This window comes from Rhincodon typus, chromosome 18 (genome assembly GCF_021869965.1).
Source record: "Rhincodon typus isolate 14 chromosome 18, sRhiTyp1.1, whole genome shotgun sequence".
Taxonomy (NCBI): Eukaryota; Metazoa; Chordata; class Chondrichthyes; order Orectolobiformes; family Rhincodontidae; genus Rhincodon; species Rhincodon typus.
This window is the reverse complement of record NC_063349.1, coordinates 21,596,505-21,620,402: the sequence shown is the minus strand read 5'-3', so window position 1 is coordinate 21,620,402 and position 23,898 is coordinate 21,596,505. Positions and strand designations below refer to the sequence as shown.

Here is a 23,898-nt window from a genome sequence, read left to right as displayed (position 1 = left end):
GTTACCTTTGAGCAAAGACATTGGAAAATGTAGGAGATGAGCCTTGATTATATTGGAAAGTCATCAGAAAGATTTTAATGTTTGTTTATGTTGGGCTTGTTACTTAGACTTAATACTGCAGATGGCAAGTTACTTCTGATTTTGGATTTAAAGCATCCGCTGGGCAACTTAGTTTTCACAGTTGGGGATTTGCAGATTTGACACTCGAGCGCAGGTGAAATTAGTACACTGTATAATGCAGACTTTTTTGTTTTGCCAACGTGTTAAGTTATTCACCGTGGTGAAGATTTGAGTGATTAGGTAACTGCAGCTTTTTTGCAATATCTCTTTTCTATTTTCAGCTGTCAGTGTTTTGTAATGGCGATCTAGATAGAAGCAAATGCAGAAACAGACTTGAAATGGAACTTGCAAGGGATAGGAAAAGTATCAGCTAATTGTTTTATCAATACATTTTTTAAAAAATTCATTCATGTGCATCACTGACTGGGCCAGCATTTATTGCCCGTCCCTAATTGCCCAGAGGGCAGTTAAGAGTCAACCACATTGCTCTCTGGAGTCCCACCTAGGCCAGACCAGGTAAGGATGGCACATTTCCTTCCCTAAAGGATATCAGCGAACCATATGGGTTTTTACTGACAATTGCCAATGGTTTCATGGTTGTCATTAGATTCTTAATTCCAGATTATTATTGAATTCAAATTCGAACCCAGGTCCCAGAACATTGCCTGGGTCTCTGGATTAGTAGTCTAGCGATAATACCACTAGGCCATTGCCTACCCTGAGAGAGAGAGTGTTTGGTAAAACAAAATGGAACCCTTTAAAGGACAACGGACACTGAGGAAAAGTTAGAAATATAAGCTGAAAATGCTAATAATCATTAGATCTGGCAGCATCTGTGGAGAAAGAAATGATTTGTTTTTTTATTTCAAACTGGAAGATGCAAACTGGTTAAATGAGTAAATTTTTTCCATGGAGCAAAACCAAAATAATTGTTATAAGGGGATCTAACAATCCATCAAGGAATGGAGGTTGGAAATAAAGTGTAAAGGAATGTTATATATCAGATAATCGGGAACGAGTTTCAGATGGTTCCCATTCCAATAGAAACTGAGCAGAGGAATTGAACATATTCATCAGATTTTTCCAATGTTGTCTTGGTTTGGGATTCTTTGAGTGGGGTGGGATTATAAAATCGCAAATGCAACTTCATTCTTTAAGGAGGGAAGGAAAATATTGGATAGTAGTAGATCTGCTAGTTTAACATCAACTGTGATGATATTACTGCAGTTTTCACAGAGAGTTGTCTTAAGTGTTCAATTAAATCATCAGCTAATCGGAATCAGCATGGATTTGTGAAAGGTCAGCCATATTTGATAGCTGAGTTAAAACTTATGAGTGAGTCATTGCCATAGCGGGTAAATAAGGATCTGTTGCTATCTAGATGGATGTCCAGCCGACTATTCCGTACAGGAGATTAGTAGAAGAAATAAGAATACTGAATTAGATTTCTCTCCACAGATGCTGCCAGACCTGCAGAGCTTTTCCAGCAATTTGTATTTTTGTCTGATTTATAGCATCCGTAGTTCTTTTGGTTGTACCTGCCTCTACCACTTCTTCTGACAGCTCATTCCATCTAGTTACCATCCTCTGTGGGAAAAGTTGCTGCTCGATCCCTTTTACATCTTTCCCTTCTCACCTGAAGCCTATGCCCTGTAGTTTTGGACTCCCCTACCCTGGGGAAAAGACCCTGCCTCTTCAACTTATCTATGCCCCTCATGATTTCATAAACCTGTAAGGTCACCCCTTAGCCTCCTACGCTCCAGAGAAAAAGTCCCAGCCTCTCCTTATAACTCAAACCCTCCAATCTCTGTAACATCCAATCTTTTTGCAACCGTTCCAGTTAAATAATATATATCCTATAGCAGGGTGACCAGAATTATATGCAGTACTCCAGATGTGGCCTTACCAATGGCTTGTACACCTGTAACATGATGTCCCACTTCCTGTACTCGGTGCTCTGACCGGTGAAGGCACCACTTTCAAGGAACTATGTGCCTGCACCCCCAGGCCCCTCTAATTGATGATACTCCCCAGCGCTCTACCATTAACTGTGTACATCCTGCCCTGATTCTCCTACCAAAATGCAACAGCTTGCATTTCTCTGAATTAAACTCCATTTGCCATTCCTTAGTCTACTGGCCCAGTTGATCAAGAGCCCATTGTGTTCTTAGATATCCTTCTTCACTGTCCACTGTACTATCAATTTTGGTGTCATTCATAAAATTACTAACCGTGCCTCCTACATTCTCATCCAAATTTTTCATATAAATTATGAACAACAGTAGACCCAGAGCTGATCCTTGTGGCACACCGAAGGTTGCAGGCCTCCAATCTGAACAACAACCCTCTACCATCACCCTTTTACCTCCTACTGTCAACCCAATTTTGTATTCACTTGGCTTGCTCTCCCTGGGTCCCATGTGATCTAACCTTTACTAACCAATCTATCATGCAGAACCTTGTTGAACGCCTTGCTAAAGTCCATCTAGACAACAGCTACTGCTTTGCCTTCATCTAAATTCTTGGTCGTCTCTTCAAGAAGCTCAAATGTGTGAGACACTTTCCCATACACAAAGCTATGTTGACTATCACTAATCAATCCTTGCTTTTCTAAATGTATGTAGATCCTGCCACTCAGAATCTTCTCCCAACAACTTACCACCACTGACGTTAGAGTGTCCATTCTGTAGTTCCCTGGCTTTTCCTTGCAGCCTTTCTTAAATAGCACAGCATTAGCCACCCTCCAGTCTTCCTCGCCTCCTCCGTGGCTGTCAATGATACAAATATCTCTGATGGGGCCCGGCAGTTTCTTCCCTAGCTTCCCACAATGTAATGGGTAGACTTGATAGATTATGTTATTCATTGAGTGTGACAGTTGGTATTCTGTAGGGATCTTTATTGGAATCTGAGTTGTTCGCCATATGTACTGGAAAGTGTAATTTCCTGTCTTAAACTGTATAGCCAAGTTTGCAGATACGCAAAATTAGGAGACAGTGAATTGTATGGATTAAAACTGGAAGTTACAATGGAGCATGGGCAACCTAAATTTGTGGACAAGATATGGCAAATTGAAGTTAAGTATGAGGAGCTGAGAGATTAGCTGCTTCGCATCTGAGAAAAATAAATTGGGGTATTTTCCTAGTGATGGTCTGGGTGCAATGTATGAGCAAAAGGATTTAGATCATCATGTATGCTGGTACACAAGTATTAAAGTAATCAGAATGTTTACTGGATTGTTTGCCTTTATCTCATAGTGATTGAAATTTGGAAGTGAGCAAGCAATCTTTAGTTTAATAGGGTATGTCTGATTGTTTAATTGCATTCAGTTCTGGGTGCTAAATGTATATGGACTTTGCAAGAAACAAAAGCATCAAAATTATACCAAGGTCAAAGGAATTAAATTGGCTTGCATTTCCTTGAATTTAGAAGTTTGAGAGGTGATCTTATCAAGGTATTTAAAGTGAGAAACCTATTCACTTTGATTATGCAAAAGCTATTTCCTCTGGAGGAACAATCCAAATCAAGAAGGCGTAATCTTAAATTCAAGTAGAGGTTATTTGGAAGTGAAATCAGGAAGCATTTTACTGTACAAACAGCGTGTACATTGAGTTCTTTATCCAATTCAATATGAGATTATGAAATCTGTGCTCAGTAAGATTTTGTATTGTATAACACTGTTGAGGGATGTGGATCTACAGACAGTGATCAGCCATGCTCTCATTGAATGGCAGAGTGGGATCAAAGGGCCAAGTGACCTACATCTGTACCAGTGTTCCTAAGAAAAAAGTTGTTATCACAGGTTAATGATGTTGCATTAATTGTAACATCCCTAATTAATATACAGGTATGACCACGTGAAGCCGTCAAACCAAGGATTGTCAGAGGTTCAGAGTGGTCCTACGCCATTGATCTCGAAGGATTCTGCCACCGCATCAGCTACTAAACTTACTCCACTTACCAAATTAAATGGTGAAATGAGCACAAAAACAGTGATTGAGGAATCCAACCCTGCAACAACAAGTTCAAACCTGGAGGACTGGGTTAATGCAGCAGAATTTATACCTGGACAGCCATACTGTGGACGAAGTAAGCTGATTCGACAAGTTTACGTGCTTGATACTTAACAAAATAAACAAAAACACCAAACAATCCACTGTAGTATTTCTCAGTTTACTGCATATAGCTGTCAGTGTTCAAAATGATTTACATTAACTTGTACCAAACAGTTCCCTATTACCTCTCAAAATGAACAAGGGCTACCTGTGTAGGATTCGGTAAATGATTCAGCTTTGATTTCTTTTTTTAAAAGTACCTTTGGTTTTGTCTTTGTTTTTGCTCAGATTTTGTGAAAATGGAGGTTACAGTGTTAAAACTAAAACAGCACAATTTGATCTAAGTTAGTTATATGAAGGTAAGTTATGTTTCTGTGCACCACTTACCACACTGAAATGCAATGTTGGTGAGATACACTCGTTTGCTTTTTTAGACGCTGATTTTACAGTGCTCCTGGAGTGGCCATCTCTTTTTTTTTTTTCCCCCTTTTACTAATTCTCCTGTTTTCATTCCTCTTACAATATTTTGCATAAATGTGATTTTAACATTGATATTGAGTCATATTATAGCCTTATGACACAAAATGCCATGAAGTCTTTAAGAATAAAATGATAAATCGATAACTTGCCAAAAATCCACCTTTGCTGAAATTTTCTAAACAATGTGTTTAGCTTCATGCCTACACCCTGGTATCAATTCTTAGTTGTTTGATATTTTAACCAATTTTCTGTAAGAATGCTGAAGGAAGATAACATTGGAAACACCCTGAGAGGTTACGATAATGGTGCAGAATACAATATGTTAAAATGAAGAATAAGGACAGCCTGCATGTCAAATATCTTTGGGCTCATGGAACTTACTTTATCTTGTTAAAAGGCTTTGTTACGTAGAACCTATGAAACAGCACAATGCGCATTGCAGTAATATTCACGTAATACAAGTTTTAACTACCAATGAGTGACAGGTAGATTTTTTTTTTTTTGACACCTAAAGTGCCGATAAACCAGATTCAATTTTAGTTCTGCTCCCCAAATGACTTTTCTTTATTCAGCTGTTTCAGAATGCAGCAAAGCCTGGTGTTTTTTTTAAAAGAAAATGGCACCATATGCATATGTGTCACGTTCTGAAATGAAGAATTTCATTCACCTACCACTTTTTGATATACCACAAAAGTCTGCAGTTTCTACCATTTAGTGAGGTTGCTGTATTTACAGTTACCAGTCGTTAACATGTCAAAACCTGCTCCAGGCACTATATGGGATAGCCTAATTTAGCTTTTAACTGCTCATTTACAATGTAGCCCTCCTGGAATGTCATCCTATACAGTGGAACTTAATATGAATGAGAGAATCTTGCAAAACTCCTGGTCTTTTGCTGAAATTTAGCAATTACTACATAATTATTGAAGATATCTTGAATTCCTCCTTGTTTGTGGTAATAAGGCCTTTGTAAATCAAATGCCAGAGTTTTTATGAGAGTTTCCAAAGTAAATAATTTAAGAACCATACATTTAAAATGATATCAGTTTTTTAAAATTTAAATAGTTGGGAATTTATTGACAGTAATGTGCCTAAGTTAATAATTTTAGTTATGTATTATCAAAACACATTCATCGTGCCAGGAGATCTCATTATTAAAAACCCGTCGACATGTGCAAGTCTAATTTTTGTCCAGGAGTATTAGTGTAAATGAACATGAATGAGCAGTTTAAATGCACTTTCTTAAAATTCCTCATATTTCCTTTCTCCCAAAAGGATTCTCAAGTGCCTGATCCTGTGACTGCTTGTGGATGGTCAGGTACTGAAGCAAACCTGGTTGTAAACATGTGCTGCTGTTGAAACCTGGAGGGGAAACTGCAGCTCCATCTTTCCATTGTTGACCTAGTTACAAGATGGCAGAGTTGCCGCAGCACTGTTGTGATTTTTTTTTTGCTAAGATTTGTTTTTCTATTTATCATTTAACAATAGAATTCTCCCATAACCATATGATTTTGGCAAAGCAGTTTTTTCTTTCTTTGACATTTTACTATCTTGACAAAAAGTGCACATCCTTTCATTTTTGGGTGGTGTCTTTTTGTGCATTACATACTTGCCCCAACTAAAAGGATGCTTGGTTTCTCAAATGGCATTTTTATATTGGCATACTGGATATGTAGTTACTTATGGCCTGATTCTTCATATGTAAATGAAATCTTGAAATTGAAAACAATTGTCTCAATTTATATGTCTGTAAACACTAATGCAACATATTTCATCTTCACACTAGTTTTTACGATCTTAGGTAATGTGACCTTATGGAATTCGAATTCTAATATGAAGAGACAGTTGCGAGCGTAGTTATTTTCAAAGAATAAACTTATTTAAGAGATTTTTGTTCATTTTGACTATATATTCTAATCCACATGAGATGGGTGCAATATATTTACAGTGGAAGTACTCCTCCATTTTATCAGCTATTATTCTATTTTAAATATTGAGGGAGGTATGTCTGATCAGCTAAACTTTGGACTATTTAGTCTGACATACCTAATGAAATCACTGAAGCAACCCAAAAGGTGAGTTATTGTTGCAATGTAAATATCACAAAGTGGGAATAAATACAAATCTACATATTTTTGATATTTTTAAACTTTATCATTGAGTACAGTTGCTTTTAACTAACTCTGGTTATGCAAGATTGACTAGGATATTTTTCAGTTTAACAAGACTTTGACAAAAGTTAGAATAAAATTAATTATATTTTTCTCTGTTTAATGCCCAATTGTAATTTGTTGAGCTATTGATGTTTAATTTCACTAGCAGGATACTTAAAAACAAATTAGTTTCCATTCATGAGAGAAATATGTAATAATCTGCAACCACGCAAACACCTTTGGCTGCATATACATATAGCAGTTGGCATGAGAAACATTGATTCACAAGTATGATTGCAGCATGCTATAAACAAGGAGAAACAGCTGGATTGAAATAGAAGACTGCAATCAAGCCATCATCAGTTACAATCATGTGTGTTATTGCTGTTCAGTCACACTTTGTCGCACTTTACTTTTCTTTGATTTCGTGTTACTTTTTTCTCTTCATATGGTAAGTAGCAGGGTTTCTTTACCTTGTGCTGTGGTTGAAATCCACAGTATTTTGTAGTTTGAAATGTTTCTCGGTGGAGCTTTTGAACTTGTCCCTATAATTTTGCAGTGCCTAGGTATTGCTGTTTGGTGTTTTGTCTAATTTGAAGTAATGTTATAGCTACTAAAATTATAATGTATCAGCATTTAAAATAATTTGAGCTTTCTATAAAAGATTCATATCTTAAGAGAATGCCACATGTCAACTTGGTCACAATTGTACAAAATGCACTTGATCATATTTTATCATTTAATTGATTTAAGCATGCTACTTTTTATGTGCTCTCTTTCTCTGTGTTTTCCTCCCTTTGTCTAAAGGCTGGGTGAAACAGATTTACTTGCAGATGATTTACGATCTGTCCTCTGCTGCTGACTGATCAGGACTGAAATTTCTTGCCTGATGTCACAGTAAAGCTTATTTGTAAAAAGCAGCCATTCCAAATTTATGCCTGATTGATTTCCTTTTGTTTTATGATGACATGTATACTTGTTGTTTTTTGCATTTTTAAAAGTGCTACTTTAAAATACTTCATAAACCTTGTTACTTTATATTTTTCCTCATGGTTTAGTTTTATGTTTAAATGGTTCACCTCAAAATCTGCTGTTAGAAAGGAATTGTATTTTACGCTAGTTAAAGGTGTAAGTGATTGTGGATGGATTCAACACAGTGTAAGAGAGAGAGATGTTGAAGATTGATTTTACTAGGTTTTGGCTCAATCCAGGTGAATGGGTGTGAAATCCCAGAAAAGTTATAACATTTAGATACAAATAGTTTTGATATTAACTAGAAAAATGTGATGTATACAAGAGGATTTTGGGAGATGTCACTAAATTTACAGGGAAAGAGCTAAAGCTCATTTCATGCCTGTTTGACGTTTTTTTTTGCTTTCTCTTTGTGTAAAGCCAAATGCTGCTGTATAAAATCTGTTCACTTGTGATTGAATCCACTTTGCTGACATTAAGGTACAATTTTGAAATACCGGTCTCATAAATGTAAGTTTAATTCTGCAATAAAGAATGTAATCATCCACAGTGTAGATTTTTATTTAAACCACAAATCCTAGTGCAGGATTCCTAAATTACTATCTATTTAACGTGGCATAAATACTAGGTCACTTCAATAAAACCAACTGTAATCAAAGTAATTACTAGTGGAAGTTCTGCTTTTCAAGGTCTAGTCCCTATTCTTATGTTCCAAAAGATAACTCTGTGAGCTTTGAACAGACTTCAAGTCCACACTTTGTGAGAGCTTCATTTCAGTAGCGACCCTCCATGAAACTCTCCCCTCGCTGGTTACTAGCTTCCTATATTTATACAACCAGTTCAAACACAATTAACTCTTAATATATCCATCTCCTGTTCCCTCATTCCATTACATCTGTCATTCTTTCAGACCGTTCTTGATGATAACAGTATTTTAGCTGCGTCACAAAAAAGATGACTTTTATTTATGAATATCATTTGGTGAAATGCCATATTCTATTGGTGAAATTTTACCAGAGCTACTATTTGGATTGCGGTGATTTAACATCATACAACTATTGCTTTTTTTTTAATAATGGCATTTTAATCTACTACCAAAGTTGAATGCCATTGACATGAACTGTTGGGAAAGTAATAAGATGGCAAATCAAAATCTGAATTTCAACACATTAAGTTGCAAATATATATTCAATAATGAATCATTTGTCTGAAAATTATTCTTGGAGTTCAGGTGCCACTTCTGTTTCATTGTTACTTCCTTGTTACTTTTTAAAAATATTTTTATTTGAATTCTTTTGATTTTAGATGAGAAACTTTGATCTTTTTTGTGTTATATGAATTAATACCTCAGGATTTATGTAACTGCTTTAAAATTAGCTCTAGACATCCTATTGTATATGGATAACTATTGCAGTCTGCTGGTATCTCAGTAAAAGATGCCCCATTAGAACATACAGAATTCATTAATAATTGTGTATTTAGAATAACTTCTGCATTTTGAATGAACTGAGGGCATTTTTATTGTGCTTGAGCTGTTTTAGGTGGATATCTGAATACAGGCACGCAGTCATTTATACAAAATTAACATCAGTCACATGAAGTCCTTATTCTGTGGATAAATATTTTATATTAACTGTGTTAACTTTCTTGTATAAAGCCTGAATATTTGCTTTGATATTTAAATAAGTACAATCTTTGTATTTTTCCAAAAAAGGTTTCATTTAATCTCCTTCCCTCATGGCCAAAATAAAAATCAGTGGATGGAAGAAATTATAAGCCTTGTGTGCATTGTGTAGTTAATCCAGCAGTATAATTTGCTAAGTTTAATACTTGAGATATAATTTACCTTCTTCTAGACTGTCAAGAATCTAAAAGAATGAGTTCTGAATATTTCTTCTGTTCGAATTCAAGTCAAAAGAAGCATTTTGCCTGTACATGTAATATGATGTTCCATTTAGATGAGAACACCACTAGTGGAAGAAGAAAGTCACTACTATTGTACGTCTTTTTAGACAACTCAAACTTTCTGATCACTGACTGATGGAATGTCTATCATTGGTTGAGACCCATAATGGACCAGAATATAGTCAAATGAACATCCTTAAAAGTTCAATGATCGTTGTATATCTATCTTAAAAATAGTGTTCACCTGAAACTATAAATCAAACTCGCAAGGTGTATGAAAGACTTCTGAAAAATTGATTGAAGTGATTGTGCCGTGGTCAATCCTACTTTAATATCCTGGGCCTGGGAGTCTGCTTCACATACAGGTTACTTGAAGTTTATAAATCTGTGTCCTTGCGTACCCAGTTATCTTGCCTGAAAGCAGTGTGTTGGAAAGACCATATACTGGGCTGACAGCAGTAAACAAATTCCTACCTTTGATATACTTTGCAGTGTGTCCAATTCTGAAATAAAGCTCCCTAGTCTTCGGATCAAAACTTGACAAAAACTGTGTGGCCGTATCCTGAAAAGCTTGAAGTACCTTCAAGTGAGCACTGCTTCAGTCACTGGCTTCTGTTGGGAGAGGAATGGAATCGTAGAAACGTATAACACAGGAGGAGGTCATTAGTTATGTCTCATGTTAATTGTTATCAATGTCCTGGCTGACTCCAGCTCCTGAATGACAACGCCATATAGTTTGCCGCACAAGGTTTTGGGCTGATTAGTATTTGTCTTTCAAATTGTTCACAGTGGCTTTCTAGATTTTCTATGTATAAAAAACACTAAAAGTAGGCTCGATAATGACAGTACGATAATATCAGTATTATTCTGTATTATTTAGTATTTTTTAGATTAACTCATGTTTTGTTTGTGAAATTGATTAGAAATCAAAATAGCTGTTTGAAAGATTGCTTGTGATATGGTAAAACCTATGTTTATGCTTTCCCAACAAGTAGAAAAGCATCCTAATTCTTAGTTTCACCTATCATGTAGTATGGCAAAACTCGGGTGTTTCAAGATATTTTGTGGCTCTAACTGGATCAGTTTTCACTTCCAAAACATTATATCGGTTTCTACATGTATAATTACCCTAGATAAATTGGACTGCTTCATGGAAGAAGCATAACAATTTGAAATATCCAGTAAATTGTTGCTCAAATATGTGAGCATAACTGTATAATTTTGCAAATGTGGTTACTAACAGGTCTGCAATAATTGTCTGCATTTATGTAATAAATATTTGAATTAAATTTTTGTGTATATTTCTGCTTTTGGAAATTGTTTATAATACAATAGAAATGATTTAGATGTGGAAATAACTAAGAATAGTGTAGAGAAGAATGTCTGTTGAATTCAGTTTAAATATCTTCTAAGTTTTTTTAGCAATGCAGTTGCTTATTTCAAGAGATATGGGTTATCGCAGTTCATACATGCTATCTTCAGATATGTTCAGATATGATATTAGCATTAACCTAATTGAAGTGATTAATATATTTTTATGTGAAAGAATGCCTCAATTTGTCTTGCTGTGTTTTAAAACTTCAGCTTACAGGAATATTGATCAATTACATTTTAAAGATTATATTTTTGAATGTACCGATCAGGCAATGGTAGGAGCAATTTCAATCCTGCTGTCACTGAATTTCCTATCACTTTGGAAGGAGAAAGCATTGTTTGAGTTGAGTATTTCTGTTGGGCAGCTCTTTAAAAGTATAATCACACCCTGTCCTTTAGCAAAATTAGTTGGAAGGTCCAAGGATGAAACTTGAGTTTTAAAAAATGTATACCCTTATTGGAGATTAGATGCTCTTGGAGGAGAAAGATTTGGCTGTTCTACGCATTATATAATCCCATAAGTTCAGCTCATAAAGTTAGATGTCACCCACCCATTTAATATAAATGCATTGTTTAACTGGGGGAACTTTGGAATATCAGATTTATCAAATCTACTTTTTGGTGCTTAATATATGAATAGAATGCATCACTCTCTTTTTGTGAGCAAGTTATTTAAAGGTATAAGCTGCAATATGGTGCATGCTGAATGATACATTTTAAAATTTGCATAGAGCATTAGTTGCAGTTGTTAATCTAAATGATCCTCTGATGCCAATATGGTGGCCACCTTGTGGGCATGATTTGTGCACTTGGGATGGATAGTCTAAGACAACTTGACTGTCTAAAAGAACTTCTATTGGCATTCAAAACAAATACATTTTTAAGTTGTTCATGATTCCCAGATGGCCTGCAAAATGCATTTTTATTTAATGCCATATGTTAGAACGACTAAAGTTTTCTCCATATTTGTCAGTCTGGATTTTTTCTGTTGTGTATTGATTGCTTAAAGGAGCTCTGAATTTCTTCACCAAGCATTAAATAATTAGGTATCCATTTGCTAATATACAAAGAAATTTCTAGCCAAGGCTGATCTTTAACTTCCAAGTTATGCTATTGGATATGTACTCTTCCATCTCTTCTCCTCCTCCTGACTGCCCTACAACCCAACCATGAGCGCATATTTAAAAAAAATTGTGATACTGGGGCTTAGGGTTAAATTATAAAAACAAGTTGCATAAACATGTATAGAATATCAAGGGATGATTTGGGTAAGGTGTTCAAGAACTCTACAGGGAGGCATAGACAAACTATTTTCTTTGGTAACCAGAAAAGGAGAATTGAGAACAAGGAGATATAATCCAGAACCGGATAATTTGGTTGCGGAATTGGGAAGCACTTTTTCACACACACAGTAGATAACTGGATTTCTCTCCCACTAAAATGCTATGGATGTTGAAATAGCACTTCCTAGAATGATTTTTGGGATTAAGGGATATGGAGATAAAACATAAATATGTTCACAATAGAGATCAGCCAGGACATGATGGAGCAGGAATCTCATCGAAAAGGTTCCAACATAAAGCTGTGGGATAGGTGTGTTAAGTCTTGCGGGAAAGAAATTTAATGGCTTTGGAGCAAAATGGGAGGCCGTAGATTTGTCAGTGGCTTTCAAAGACAGAGTGAATATGATTGTCTTGAGTTGATGTATCGTAATGGCAGTTTTAAAAAGGGAGCAGGAAATTTCCCCAAAAAAAGGGGCAGGAAATGTAGAGAAGCTGAATGTTATTTAAATGGAGAAAAACTGCAGAACAGAAGGATTTGGGAGTCCTTGTGCATGAATCTTTTAAAAAAAAAACCATCATCCAGGTTCAATGGGCAAAGGGGAAGGCAAATGGCTTTTATTTTAAGGCACCAGTCAGACCACAGCTAGAATACTGTGAACAGTTTTGGTCCATTATTTAAGGAAAGATATACTGATGTTGGTCACTAGTGAATATTTACTAGGCTGATTCTGGATCTGGAGTGACAATCTTAGGAGAGGTTGAGGAGGTTGCCCTGTATGCATTGGAATTTAGAAGAATTAAAGCTAATATTCTTGAAACCTGGATTTTTTGGGGGACTTGACAGTGTGGATGCAGAGAGTTTGTTTGCCCTTCTCCAAGAGTCTAGAGCTAGAGGGCATAATCTTAGAATAATGGGGATCACACAATTAAGACAGTGGTTAGTGAATCTGTGGTACTCTTTACGTAGAGGACTGTCATTAAGTATATTCAGCACTGAGATAGAGACTTTTAATCCATAAGGGAATCAAGGATTATAGGGAAAAGGTAGGAAGTTGGAGTTCAGGAGTATCAGATCGGCCATGATCCCATTAGACGATGGAGTAGACTTAATGTGTTGAATGACCTACTTCTGCTCCTATGTCTTGTGACATTCACTGTTTATGATGTCAACTAACATGTAGACCAGCAAGGGAAACCAGTTAGTCAACGGTTTAATGGGAATATTGAGAGAAAAGACTGGTTTGAATAAGATGAACTTGGAGAGGTTACAATTGAAAAAGTTAAGAGAAGACACAGGCTCAGAACCTGAATAAAGGCAACCTTGGGAGGGATGTTTTGAGTTGATGGTGCAAACAAGGATGCAGTTAAGTAAATGCTCTCTTTTCCCCCAATAAAACTGAGTTCCTTGCATTTGCTTGAGGTCAGGACCGAGGTTTGAAGAAACAGTAGTGGATTCAGAATGGTAATGAAATAGTGAGCAGATGAATAGTGATTGACACTGCTGTCTGACAGTGCCAGGGTCCCGGGTTGGATTCCAGCCCTGGGTAACTGTTTGTGTGCAGTTTGCATATTCTCCCTCAGTCTGCATGGGTTTCCTCCCACAGTCCAGAGATGTGCAGGTTAGGTGAATTGGTCATGCTAAATTACCTGTATGTCCCAGGGATATGCAGGCTAGGTGGATTAGCCATGGGAAATGCAGGGTTACAGGGATGGAGTGGGAGTGGGGATGGGTGCTCTTTGAAGGGTTAGTGTGGACTCCATGGGCTGAATGACCTGCTTCAGTGTGATTAGACAGAGGAAGGTGGGGCCAGATGAAGCTTGATTTGTGCAACAGTTTGAAAATGAATGACTGAAACTGCTGTGCCAGTTATGTTCAAATCTGATTTCTTTGGATTTTAATTGAGGTTGAGGAAGTGGCAGTTTGGGAGAGCATAAGTACAATTTTACTGAACTAAAAGGTATCAAATTTTGAGTGAGTGCCTGAATAAATGACAGATTTAGAAGGGTTGGGAAATGACTGACCAATGGCTTGATAGCTGTGAGTTTAAAAATCAGTTGTAAGTGGGTGGCAAGAGTTTATTTAAGGTGATGCAGAAGGAAGGAGAATCAGAAGGTGAGAGTACATGGAAGTGGTCAGAGATGGGTTTTTCTTTTGGTTAAGGTAATGGCAAACTGGAGTAATACTTCTTGTTTTATGCTTTTAACCAATTTTCTTGATTTTAAGAGAACTGATAAACTGTAGTTGAACAGCACTGTACATAATAACATTCTTGGAGTTTCCTTGTCCTTTGCGTGCAAAGGAACATGCAATCTGGTCGCAAACAACTGATGAAGCTATGAATATATGAAAATCACAGATATTTAGATGTAAGTGAAATTGCTTTTGCGAGGAAGCTTTAGTTTCATACTGTACTCATGAAATAAGCTGGGTATTTTTGTAACTCCCATCATTGAGTGCACATCCAGCACGTAATGTGGGAATTGTCGGAACTCACTGAAATATAAGCTGTATTTTGCAGTCAGCAGTGAAGCAATTGCACTTGCCACTAACTTTAGTAAAGGTCCCACAAAGATCCTAATGATCTGTGTGACATGGTTTTCTTCCTTCACTTTCATGATTGTAATTTAAAGCTGTCACCAAGTCAATAGGATACCTTCACGTGCTTAAATAGAGCAAATGAAGTTAAAAATAATAACCAGCACTTCTAAATTTTCAGATGCAGAGGTAAATTAATTTTAAAATAAAAGCAAAAATGCCATGAAATGTTTTAAAATATTGTTCACAATGTGGAATATTTCATGGAAAAATTGGACATCACAAATATAAAATTAATTTTCAGAGCTAGTGACGGTATTACCAGTAGTTGTGAAATTAGTTTGCCAGTTACTCAGTGATGTGACTTTGAGGTTTAACAATGAGACTGTTAGGAAATTTCCTCTTGTTTTCAATACCAACAGAGCAGCCCTTTAGAGGAATGTAGAATCACAGACAGCTATTTCTGGACTGCCACATTATTCTGTGCATGTGTGGAACTCTGAAATTGCTCTTAATTTCGGCAGAACACTGGCAAAGGCCTACGGTTTTGCCATTGTTAACACTGAAAAGTCTGGGTGATAACTTTTTTTTCCTACTGTAGTTTTCTTTTTTTATGCTGATTTACTGAGTAGATGTTTATGAATTGGCTGCAATCAAGTGTTAAGTCTGACTGTCATTTCTTTTAATGACATTGTCAGTTGGAAGTTAGAGCAGCTTCTTAATAGAAAGAGGAGAATTTTACCAGAATTTTTGATACCGTGCTGTCCACACAGTGCAGTTAAAAAATCGGTATACAGCAGTTGTATGAAGTTTGCTGATTGGACCAAAGTAGGTTAGGTGTTCAGTGGAAAGAAATTAGAATCAACTGTGTAGATAAATTATTTTGTTAACCCAATATGAATAGTCAGTGTGAATTATGTATACATTCTTTTATTCAATTAAATTCCTTTATTGTTTAGGATAAGTATTGCACTATTCTTTTCAGAGAATGCAGAGTGAATGTGTTTCATGAGTTCTTTCAGGCCTCCGATAAGTTAACTGTCAACTATGTTTTGTAATTCATTAACCCCTGTGTAAGGCTGTGGAAAACTGCGATGTATCTTGAGTTTTCAAAAGAAAAATACATGGTAATATTAAACACAGTCACTTTCATTTGTTCTGGTCATAATTGCCACCCAATCAACACTACATATATTAATTTTAAAATTGCTTTTCCTGTTGCTGACATTCCCTGCAAAGTATTTTCAGTTACTGTAGCAGAATTAGAGCGTAGCTTTAGCCACACTGTTATATTACCTCAGCAGATATCTGTTTAAGTAAGAATAAAATGACCCTGGAGCAGCTATACAGGACTTCATAGTGATTAGTGGATGTGATTGCCCAAAGAATTCCCCAACTTGATGTCCAGTCACAGACGGCAGTGCTCTTTGGAGGAACCATTCAACTGCTCATTATTCCTCAAACGTAGATGGTGTATTTGCAGCTAATATGTGGGCCATGTGAGGTAAGAAATGATACTCCAAATATACAGTAAGGTTTACCTTTCATGATTAAAATTTAAACCTTTTCAAAGACTGTCATTGTTTAACTGGAAAGTACATATTAACTTACTCTGTGCTGATCACATTCACTGGTCAATGTTACAATACCTCCAGCTCCTCATATTATATTAATTTTGCTTTGTAAACCACAGAATGTTGGCTTTCACAATATAGTGACTTTACATTATGAATATTGGTAGGAAAGTTTGGAATTCATAAGTCTTGAGAGAATTTTATTATCCTGTATCCAAAAGCATTCATTAATGATTGGGTTGTATTCAGCTCAGGCTTTCTTTGATAAGGATGATGTATCTTTAGCCTTTTTGTAGATATTGAAATCTAAACTCTCAGCATCTTGGATAGGACCAAAATGTTAGTTATAAACCAACAATAAACATAGAGACAGAATGACTTGGAGGGGTATTGAAGTCCACTTTTGACAATAACATGGCAGGTTTCTATTTTCCTTAGATTGTAAACTAGCTTCTGAAATTATGATTCATAAATTGGATACTTCTATAAAAAGGTTAACTTAATACAGTTAGATGTTTTTTCCTAAGGTTTTAGAAATAAAATCTGAGACTTTTGATTTTCATATGAAAAAATATTATCAATAATGTGTGATCTATATTGCTTGTATGGACATTAATTGAAAGTCTAAAAGGCCCAGGCAGCAGAGACCTAGGAAGCTTTGCATAGACCTTGAATCGTTTTCTTGCAAATTCTTCGATGTGGAGAATTGCTGACGTGTGCGCGATGGAAATGAAGGACAATAACACCAGTTGATTACAAACTTGTAAAAGTCAAAACTGGTACATATAACATTTGGCCACTGTACAACTTACACTGTACAACATTTTGTGATGTCATGTAAATTGTAAATTAGCATGTCCATTACCAGTGCACTTTGTTCTACTGTTCACTACTTGCCTTTCTGCTATGGTGAATGTACAGCAGACTTATTTTGTAGCAATCATCCATTCTGGAAGAGATATTTGGAAGTTGCTTTCCAATTATTGATATAATACCCTTTACTTTGAAACCTCGCAAACCTGTCTGCTTGAACTTTAAACCGAGGAAGTGAATTCAAAGAAAATATTCCATCCTATTGGTATAGATGAGGAACTAGTCTGGGTGGCAGAAGGAGCTGCAACAGGCCATTTAGGACCTGAACCAATAAGAAATTATAAAGGATTGAAGATGAGGGATTAGTGAGTTACCTGTCAGTTTTCTCAGGCTGAAATACAAGTAACTCACCTCTGGCTAGTTGTGATTGAAATTTTCGGTCCTGGTACATGTGGGCAGGAGTAATATACACGCCAAATGTGACTGAATTCTTGTCTTTTTGCCTGTGTACTATACATATAGGATTTGAGAGAAACATAACTGACTTGTGCAATATCGGATGTGACTGAATTGTCACCTTTTTATATGGTCTATACTAATTCTACATGTATTTTGGTAATTAGTGATTAGAAATACATCAATTCATTGGTTTAGTGCTACAGAACATTTAGGTTGGCACAGAGACAAGCTTATACAATGCAGTTGTATACATGGGACTAATGTCTATACTTAATAGCTTATTAAAAATCATTTTCAAACATTTCTGACACAGATTGAAAACAATAGCATTACTTGTAATATCCTCTTCTTAGATTACTGATTTTCTTTTGTGTAAGATGATTTGTAGAAATTTCAAGGATAATAATCCCATCTTCCTTGTGGTCCCCTTTCTCTGCTCCCTCAAAATGTAAGAACAATGCAAGAAAATCTTTCTATCTTATCTGGTTTACTTCAGTGCCAATCATTAACTGCCCAAGAGTGTTGTGAGTAGCATAAAGTGAGTTGCCCTCTTAACCTTATTCCCTTTAGAAAGTTCCTAGCCTTCACTAAAAGCTTCCCATGGTGGTGAGCAGAGGAATGTGAAAGACAGCATTGATAAACCACTGCTTTAGGCCACCAGCCTCTTCATACAGAGGGGAAAAAAAGATATATAATTACAATAGGAGTAAGGGCCTACCTAGAATCTAGAGTGTTCATTGACTCAATCCATCCTGTAACTACTATTAATAAAACATTTTCATTTAGGGGAACTGAAAATCAACCTTTCAATGTAAATGGCCAATTGCCAAGAGACCATTCTTGGTCTTTTTATCAGAAGATTTACTCAAGCAACTTTTGCCGTGCGTCCATTGTTTCTTGCCAAGATTGTATTGGTGTGCATGAGTAATGAGCAGCGGGTTGGTAATACACTGATTCTTGGTAATGAGGGTCGCTTGATGGTGCATATACTGCACAAGTCACCTGACGCAGATGATCTAATGTGACAGTCTCATGTAGGTTTCTTTTTCATCGAAGTCTTTGATTACTAGAAACTGTAAATAACATTTACTGAACTTAAGGGTGAAATTTCAGAATAAAAAATAAATAGTGCTGCATTTTGGTTTGTACTCACTCATAATGTAATCTGGATAGTGATCAAATTTTAACCTTATATTTTTGACATATAAATATAGAATCATGTTGGTAATTAGTTATGGGACAATTTAAAAATTCTTGTTACAGCTATCTCAACTTATCCTGAAACAAGAAATGAAGGTCTAATAATAGAACAAAACTTTGAGGGCCCACAAACTGGTGAAGATGTGAAGAAGCAGATGTGTCCGTATGCCGCCTTAGGAGAATGTCGATATGGTGTTAACTGTGTCTACCTCCATGGAGATGTGTGCGATATGTGTGGCTTGCAGGTTCTTCATCCAATTGATGCCTCTCAGAGATCAGACCACATAAAGGCAAGTAACTCAACTGCAAAGAAGTTTATTACATTGTACTCAAAACATTTGGGTTGTTATGATGATGGTAAAGCAGTATTAAGAGAAATTTTGTCTACTTGATCAATATCAGCCTTAAGTTATTTTGGTTTAAATTGTAATTGGTAGGTAAAGTGACTTCCATACAAGATGTCAGCTTTTGAGATGTGTACAATTTGTTCTTTAGCCATTATTTTCACAGTTCTACTTATCCATGTTCAGTACTTAATGGTAACATTAGTCAATGTAGTATTTTGAATTTTTGATTTTCCTTGAACTTCAGTATTTCTTTCATAATTACAAAAAAACTAGTCATGAAATCCAGAAATCTGCAATTGAACTCAAGCCTTCTATCATGCAGGCCTGTAATTTTTCTCTCCAAGGGGCAAGCACCCATCCCCGGTCTTAATTCATGAAAAGTACCTGTGCTGCGCAGACTTGTAGCTCTGAATTGTTACATTTTTAGGAAGTTCTGCAACTTTGTGCAAGGCAGCTGATCAGATATCATTACTATCGCCTCTAAATATAATAATGTTTCAGAAAGGCTTGCAAGAGAAACAGCATTATTTTAGATTATGTAGCATTTTTCACCTTTATGTTCCATAAATTACATGAACCAATGGAAGGAATAGTCACGAATATCTTTATTTGTAATCGCTTTTATTTCTAAGGCACTAGAACGACCTTTCTGGTGCAACAGCCTTTCTAAAGAATTGATGCGGTAGACCTTGTAAACAGTTTTTGTTTGCTTGTTTTTTGCCTGTTTTCCGCTTGGAAAGCACTTTGTTTCATTAAAATTTTTTGACGGATGAAATAGTCTTAGGAATGCATCTGCATCTGCCAGAGCTTCAGTGGTGTCAGACATCCATGTCTGGTACTATTGTTTCTTATTTTTCTGGGCTTCTATCCATGTATCAATGAAGCTGCAGTGTAGCCGGTATTGGTAGGGATGTAGTCTCGCATTCTCAGTTGACTGTTCAGGTAGTGGGTAGGAAATCCTATGTATACACTTAATCTCTTATCTCTGACATTGATGATGAATATGTCCCTGGTGAATCTGGGGCAATGTACAGAGTACATGGGCTGAACAAACTAAATCTCTCTGTAGTCTGATTATGCCAAGCAGTCTGAAGCTTTGTCCAGTACAGATAGTCTTGTTAGACTATCTTTGGTCAAGCAACATTTTTTTTGACTTAAAGTAACTGATTAATAATACTAAAAAAAAGGAAGGAGCTTGTTTGTAAGCCTAAGAAAGGTGACTTGCTTTAAACTTGTTGAATAAATTGAAGCTCCACATGTGGTACAACACTTGCTGTGGTCAACTTGTCCAAGAGTTGGTGTATGAATAATGCAATGGGATTATGTAAATATGATTACTTATGGTTTCAGTTAATTCATTTTTTTGCAGACAATATTTCTAATGGTTTGCTTTAACAGGTGGTTTACACTACAGTTTGAACAATATTAACTTGGCAAATCCAACTTGACTCATTAAATTGCAATGTTAGTAAGTCCTTTTGATGTGTGTGTTCTTTATCATAGGCTTGCATTGAGGCTCATGAAAAAGACATGGAGCTATCGTTTGCCATTCAACGTAGTAAGGATATTATATGCGGCATCTGTATGGAAGTAATCTACGAGAAAACAAATGCAAGTGAGCGACGATTTGGAATCCTGTCCAATTGTAGTCATACCTACTGCCTCAATTGCATTCGAAAGTGGAGGAGTGCTAAACAGTTTGAGAATAAGATTGTAAAGTAAGTATTTTGGCTGTAGATTTCTAGAAATGTAGATTGATTTTGTGGTTAATAACCCATAAAATACATCCTTGTTCTTCTTCTTTCAGGGTTTAATTTATTAGAAAACTATTTTGCTCTACTAAGGTAATTTTTGATTAGTATGGAAGTCCAGAGAACTTCCTTTTCTTTAAGCAAATGTTAAATGAAACAATTTGTCTCTCAGTGCCAGAATAATAACTGTATTCTCTGCTATATTAAACATGACTGCGTAAGCCAAATTACAGTAGTTACTGAAGTGAGATCGGTGGCAATGTTTTGAAAGTTTTCATATCAGTATAGATTGTAGATTATTATATGTACCTTTTTAGTGAATATGTCATAATGCCAAGATTCATGAAAGGCATCTGAAAATCTTTTGAAAATGCATCTTTAGTTACAGAGGCCTTGAATCTATTTTGTATAGAGCCCAACAGTTTCTTAGCATTTTCTTAAAGCTGATAGCATTTGTGTTTTTCTCTCTGTTGACTGTATGGTTAGACACTCAGCACTTTGGTTGCCCCAACTTAATTAATTTAGTATGTACCTAATAAATCAAGTCAGTTTCCAAAACTTCGTCTTTTAGGTAAGAATATTGAGATTTTTTTTTACTACCAAACTCTTCCTTCAAAAGTAAGTAGGATTCCATAATTACTTACAGCAATTAAATGCTGTACATGGTTGGGACAGAGGACATCAGTCAATCTGTTCTGGTGATAATGTAGCAGTTCGATGTCTAGTGTGTTTGTGCTGTGTTCTAATTTTGACGGCATAACAAGTCACAACAGAATATCTGTCTCATTGCTGCATTTACATAACCAATTTGTTTGTGGAAGTCATATGAACTAGATCATACCAATCTACTTGATTAGTCTGTGTAGAACTCTGCCCTTTTATATTTTGCCTGACAAAGTTGAATCATCTTTTTGGTTGGTGTTCAATTCCCTCATGCCAATCAGTCTTGCCATAGCACCTTTTTTTTTTTAAAAGATAAGATCATGTCTGGAGAATATCTAATTAATTTATTTATTAAAGTTCATGTTATAACCTTATTATCTAATTTAAAAGACCTAAATTTGCATTTTCTGCGGAGAAGATCTGATTTTTAATACAAAGTTTTATCTTTACTTTTAAGCATTGCTTACCAGCAACACTGCTAACTGTATGCTTGCTGTAATTTCCAAGTGATTTACTGCAAAAATACGATGCATTTAGTCAGTTAGGTGATTATAGTCATACAGAACAAAATCATACCATACAATGTTCCAGACACCACCATCATCATCCGAGTGTGTCCTAACCACTTGCAGGACAAACTGACTAGCGATGGCAACACAGTGGTATGCAAGTGGTACAGAGCTGACCTGGGAGTCCTCAGCATTGCTACCGAATCCAGTGAAATCTCACTGCGTCAGGTTAGAAAGGAGGAAGGAAACCACTTCCTTTTATCATCTATATTCCCTGTCCCTCAGTGAATGAATCAGTACTCTTCCATGTTGAACGTAACTTGGAAGAAGCAATGAGGATGGCAAGGACATTGAATGTATTCTGGGTGGTGGACTTCAATGTCCATCACCACGAGTGGCTCCGTTGCACAACTACTACCTGAGTTGGCCAGGTTCTAAAGGACATAGCTGTTAGACTAGGTCTACTGGGGGAAACAGCAAGAAGGAAGAATCTATTTAACCTCATCTTCCCCAAACTACTTGTTGTAAATGTGCCCTTTTATGATTGTCAACAGGGGTTACCACTGCATGGTCCCTGTGGAAATGGAATCCCATTTTCACATTGATGATATCATCAATGTTAAATGGCACTGCCACCATGTTAAATGGTATAGATTTCGAACAGATCTTGCAACTCAAAACCAGCGTTACCCTTCACTTTAACAGGAACAAAATGCCTCTGAACTTTCGTCATCACACTCTTGAACACCTCCCACTGGTCAAACTTCCTTTTACCTGTGAACAGTTTACTCCAATCAACTTTTGAAAGTTCTTGTCTCATAGCATTAAAATTTGCCTTTCTCTAATTAAAAACCTTAACTTTCATGGAAGGCTTATCCTTTTCCATAACCATTTTGGAACTAATATGATTATGATTGCTACACTGTGTTCCCCTACTTTTACTTCAGTCACCTGCCCTGCTTTGTTGCCCAAAAGAAGGTCTAGTTTTGTTCCTTTTTTAGTAGGAGCATCCACATATTGATAAAGAAAATTTTCTTGAACACATTTGACCAATTCTTCACCATCCAAACCTTTAACACTATGGTAGCCCCAGTCAATGTTTGGAAAATTAAAATCGCCAATTATTACAACCTTACTATGCTTGCATACGTCTGTGATTTCCCTCTGACGATAGGGGGGCCTATAGTACAATACCATCAAAGTGATCTTGCCTTTCTTATTTATAATTTTTACCTTTTTTTTTTGCTGAATGACATTTCAGAAATATCTTCCCTAATTACAGCAGTATTCCTTAATGAAACACACCACCCCTCTTCCTTCTTGCCTCCTTTTCTATCCTTCCTATAGCATCTGAAACTTGGAATATTGAGCTGCCAGTCTTATCCATCTCTCAGCCAAGTTTCTGTGACAGCTATGACATCCCAATCCCATGTTCTTAAACATGCTCTGAGTTCATTAGCCTTACCTGTAAGACCCCTTGCATTGAAATAAATGCAATTTAGTTCTTCAGAGTTACTGCATATTCTCACTTTCTAGTCTTTCTTTTCTAATTGACGTGCTCTCCTCACATTCAGAACCTTACCCATCAGTCCTTCTGTTTACACTGCTACTTAGAATTCCTGCACTCCCCTTCTCTACCAGTATAAAGTCTCCCTTAATGGAACGAGCAAATCTCCCTGCTAAGATATTGGTCCCTTTCCAGCGTAGGTTAGACCCTGTTTTTGAACAGGTCTTTTCTATCCCAAAAGGCATTCCAATTGTCCAAAA

General features: G+C 36.3%; 1 protein-coding gene across 1 annotated transcript in view; it reads left to right on the top strand.

Moving 5' to 3' along the window:
* The window catches only part of mkrn1 (makorin, ring finger protein, 1), a 62,835-nt gene that overhangs the window by 26,737 nt on the left and 12,200 nt on the right, over positions 1-23,898 (top strand). The window contains exons 3-5 of the mRNA XM_048607484.1: positions 3,905-4,146; positions 18,925-19,151; positions 20,712-20,926. Coding sequence (XP_048463441.1) covers positions 3,905-4,146; positions 18,925-19,151; positions 20,712-20,926 — 684 coding nt within the window. The remainder of the gene's footprint in view (positions 1-3,904; positions 4,147-18,924; positions 19,152-20,711; positions 20,927-23,898) is intronic.